Genomic DNA, 4,748 nt, shown 5'->3' with positions numbered 1-4,748 from the left:
TGGCCTCGTGACCTTATATTGTAAACTGTTTTTAGAGTTCTACTACTGGGTAGTTTCTCTACATCCTGTATCATATCATTATTTCATTATGATCAAATTTACTGGTTGTATTTTTTTATACAGTTGTAAATATCAACAAATAAATAAAAAAAAAAATAAATAAATAAATAAAAAAAAGTTTGTAGTGATGCTATCAGAGACCGCCAGTACTTACACCATTATCGCTTCCTGCCAAAACTTAGAGCTTCAAAGGACCACATATGTCTGTCCAAGTGTTGTGCGGTCTTTATTTATTCATTATTTTAAATACAAATAAAGTAACTATTTTATGTATAAATATGTCAATATTATTATATTTGGAAATGCATTGTTTTGATAAATAAACTTTACCAAATTATTATACTGAATCACAAAAAAGTAAGTTGTTACAGCCCGTGCCTCTCACCGTCCTTTGCATTCTTAGCAGAATCGTTACTCTAGAGCTACTGGTCAAACAGTAACCTACTGGCACATAGTAAATAAGCACATTAAGTATATTCTTCCAACATTATTTTGATATGACGTTTGGATTTCACGCTCACCTCCTCTTTCCTAAACCTTTAATCCTGTCATAACGCCCTGTGGGGAGTACCCAGACAGGACTTACATCCCCTTTCATGACTGCAGACTAGTACCCTGTAAAATAATAGTACAAGAGCCCAAGAGAAGAAAGGCAGTTATCTCACCCCAATTTTTTATTACTTTAATGAAAACTATGTATAATTACTCGTCAAAATTGATGAGTCTGCCAAGTATAGGTAGGGAGAATAAAAAATGGCGGCTGTTTCAAAGCGATAAAAAAAAACTAATTTTTCATTCGGAGCTCTATATCTTAAAAAGTAGGAACAAAACAAGAAAACATAAGAGAACGTCATTTAAAGAAGAGTAAATTTGCTAAAATATGTGCCCTAATAGAATTATTTACGTTAAATAGTTTTCGAGATGTAGCTTTTTAAAAAAACAACATTTCATAAAAATGTTGTATCGGACGTACTGAAAGATCATAGTTAGTGAATTTATTTTGAAAAATTTATTTCTCAAAAACCATTTGACGTACAGATGTATATTAGCACACAAATTAAAGCCAGTTTAATGAGCTATAAAGTAGTTTATGATGTTTATCTTCGTAGGAGTAATAGTTTACATGAAATTTGCTAAAATAAATTGATTTATAGTTGTTCGGACAAATTTTCATTTGCCAAATTTATATTCATATGTGAATATCATAAAAACTACTACCCCGAAGATAAGTGCCATAAACTACTTTATAGTAAGTTAAATTTCCTTTATTTTGATTGTTGGCAGACATATGTGCGTCTTATGGATCAAGAGATATATTTTTTGAAAAATGTAACATTTTATATGAACAACTGGAAATTAACTTTCTGCGAGTTTATTTTGTCAAATAACATAAAAACTACTAATCTTTCAGTAGATTTTTAAGAACTTTTGCTTTTAAAAAAGCTATATCTCGAGAACTATTGGACGTAAATCGCTCTTTTAGGGCTAATATTTCAGTAAATTTACTCTTCTTTAAATAATGTTCTCTTAGATTTTCTAGTGCTCTTGGTAGTTTTTAAGCTCCGAATGAAAAAGTACTGTTTTTTTTAAGGTTTTGAATCAACCGCCATTTTTTAATTCCTCTACTTACACTTGGCAGCCGGCTCTTGTACTATAAAGTTGTCTTCCTCCAAAGACGGGCCGTCATCAAGGAATATTTCATCATTGAAGAAAAAAAGATCACTCTTTGTTTGGATGGCGGATGGATTGGACGTATCCTGGAAGCTAGAAAAGGACCAACCCTTTGTCTTCTGTCAATGGTAGCATCATTTTTAGAACGAAGACATCGAGAACAATCATTCATCAAACAAGATTATATAATTGGTTGGTGTTGCTCAACATAGAATTTAAGTATATTTGTAAAAGTAGCCATTAATTTAGTTTAATGTCATTGTGTTCTGATTGTATAGAAAGCCAACCCTGAGATTAAGAGTTCATAATATTACATATAATTTAAAAGTAGATTCTCATATATATTCAATATTCAATCTTTTCATTTAACTCTTCAAAACTATATTTTATATCTAAGAATAAATAAAAAAAATATTATTATTTTTTTTTCTCTGATAGAACTTTTAAAGTAAAACATAACCTAGCCTACTCATCTCTCTTTTCTCAGTCCTCTGGTGTTCCTCAAGGTAGTATCTTAGGTCCCATTCTTTATACGGTTTATACGGCTGACATCCCAACCCACCCTAACACAGTCCTAACAACATACGCTGATGACACAGATATACTGTCTGTAAACAACGACCCAACTAATGCATCACAAACACTACAGACACACATCTACAAACATCTATTGAAGAATGGTGTCAAAACTGGAGAATAAAAATAAATCCTGACATATCCCACCAGATCACCTTTATTCTCCTTCGTAAACTTCTACCCTCCTGTCCTACAGTATCCTTTCTAAACACACTCCACTAACGCCAATTGAACAGATTCGATACTTAGGACTCCGTCTTGACAATAGACTTACTTGAAATCCACACACAAGACTGAAACGACAAGAAACTGCTCATAGACTCCGATTGCTACAACACCTACTTGACAAACGCTTTAAACTTCCCATTCACTACAAAAAATTATTATACACTATGATAATCAGACCAATTTGGACATATGGAATTGAGCTCTGGGGCTCTACCAAACCATCAAATTCCACCCGCATCCAATCCTTACAATCCAAAATCCTTGATGCTCCTAATTATGTTACAAATAAACTCATTCACAAAGACCGTAACATCCCATTTGTTGCAGATTTGGCCCAAAACAGATATGCGTTTTTTCATTCCTAACTCCTTATCCAACCAACCCCATTAATTCTTAATCTTTCATCCTTAACAATCCCTGATAACCCTCCAAGGCATCTGAAAAGAAGATGGCCACGGGACCTTCTAATTTAAATTAATGCTTAAAGTACCACCAATGGGTGGTTCCTTCCCATGATTTTCAAGTGTAAATGAAGCATACAACATATTTACTTATTGTATTGATTACTTGTACAGATGTAAATCACATTAAATAAATAAATTTAAAAAAAAATCTTTTTTTTTATTTTAAATAAATCTTAAATATTACAATATTATACAGTAATATAGAACACGAATCAATATTATTACCCCTCAGATATTCAATATATTGATAAAATTCAATAATATTGTCACTGTAAGAGCTCCTTATTACACCTAAGTTTAAATATAACTTTAGGCAACTAATTGTTGAAATGGCGATGTAAATAAACAAAAATTTAAAAAAAAATAAAGTAAAAGTATGCCATTTTTTGTTAATATTGAAATGAAATATTTTTAATTGAAATCCGAAAATGTTAACTTGATTTATAAAAAATAGTCTCTTTGATTGAGCTTTTGTTTTTGACTATTATTTTTATTCAGGTCAGTAAGTTGTCAGCTTCTGAATTCCTTTTGAAGCTTTTCGAATTCTTCTGACATCAGTTTATAAGTTTTCTCTTTGAGTGAATCAACATCATCAAGTGTAAGACCCTTAGTTGAAATGGGTTCCAGCACTGATATCACCATCTTACCTGAAATATAATGTATATGAAATATTATGATCCCATTCGTTTATAAAAGTTATATTAATTTCTTAGTTTATATGTGATACATTTTAGTTACATATACAAATGCATAAAAATTATATACAAATAAGACATTAATATAAGTACGAGCACGTGTTAGGTGTTAATGACTAAGAGATTTCAAATATTCAATTTCAAATTTCCAATTATTCCAAATATTACAATATATCACATACATACCATTGAAGTAATTACAAAAAAAAAATGTTAATTAAATAAATTTTATACATTATTAGATGGAAAACTTGAATTTTATAATGCTTGAGTATCAAAAAAATAATCTTACTAACACCGCAACAGTATTCTGACAATAGGTGGTATACAAAAGTTTTATATTTCAGGAACTATTTGATGTATACATGTTATTTAGGCCTGAATTAGATGTTCGTTAAATACATCATAAAGCAGTTAACCATCAACGGTAAAAGTTTCTGTGATATTCTCCATACTAAATTTCTCGTTGTTTGTAAACAAATAATGTACATACAGAGTTCTCAATATTAGTTCGTTAAATGAACAATAAAGTATTTTATAATGATTATTTTCCCAAGAATATCTAGTTTCAAGATATTGGCAAAAATGAATTCACAAACCACTATGATGCAACCTACCAGTTAACACATGAATTACTATGGTCATCAGGTGAATGCCATATATTAATATTTATGATATTCTTTGTATATGCTTTTATTTCACACAAAACTATTTAAAATATTGTAATATTCATAAAGGTGTGATTTGAATTAATAAAGATTACAATAGAATATTCTGATCCACTGAAAACTGAGGTCTTACACGTAGCATCTCTCAATGGCATTTAATGGCCTAAAGGGTTGACTAGGTGCAAATTGGAAGGCCTCAGTGAGATGGAAGGCCTCAGACAAATGGAAACATGCCATCTTGTTTCCACTCCTCAAGCCGAAGAGGACAGGATTTTACGCCGACCATTACAGGCCTATAAGTCTCCTACCACATCTCGCTAAGGTTTACGAAAAGATCATCCTGAATTATCTTCGAGAATTCTGTGATGAACACTCCGTTATCCCTT

General features: G+C 31.0%; 1 protein-coding gene across 1 annotated transcript in view; it reads right to left on the bottom strand.

The window, feature by feature from the left end:
* Window positions 1-3,007: 3,007 nt before the first annotated feature.
* LOC136796502 (1-acyl-sn-glycerol-3-phosphate acyltransferase beta-like) overlaps window positions 3,008-4,748 on the bottom strand; it is a gene marked incomplete at its 5' end in the record, with an annotated part of 5,657 nt that continues 3,916 nt past the window's right edge. Inside the window, one exon of the mRNA XM_067050361.1 lies at window positions 3,008-3,646. Within this exon, the coding sequence (XP_066906462.1) occupies window positions 3,510-3,646 (137 nt within the window). The remainder of the gene's footprint in view (window positions 3,647-4,748) is intronic.

The sequence above is a fragment of the Halyomorpha halys genome, unplaced genomic scaffold (genome assembly GCF_000696795.3).
Source record: "Halyomorpha halys isolate HHAL.00 unplaced genomic scaffold, Hhal_1.1 Scaffold2236.1, whole genome shotgun sequence".
NCBI lineage: Eukaryota > Metazoa > Arthropoda > Insecta > Hemiptera > Pentatomidae > Halyomorpha > Halyomorpha halys.
This window is presented reverse-complemented; position numbering and strand designations above follow the sequence as displayed.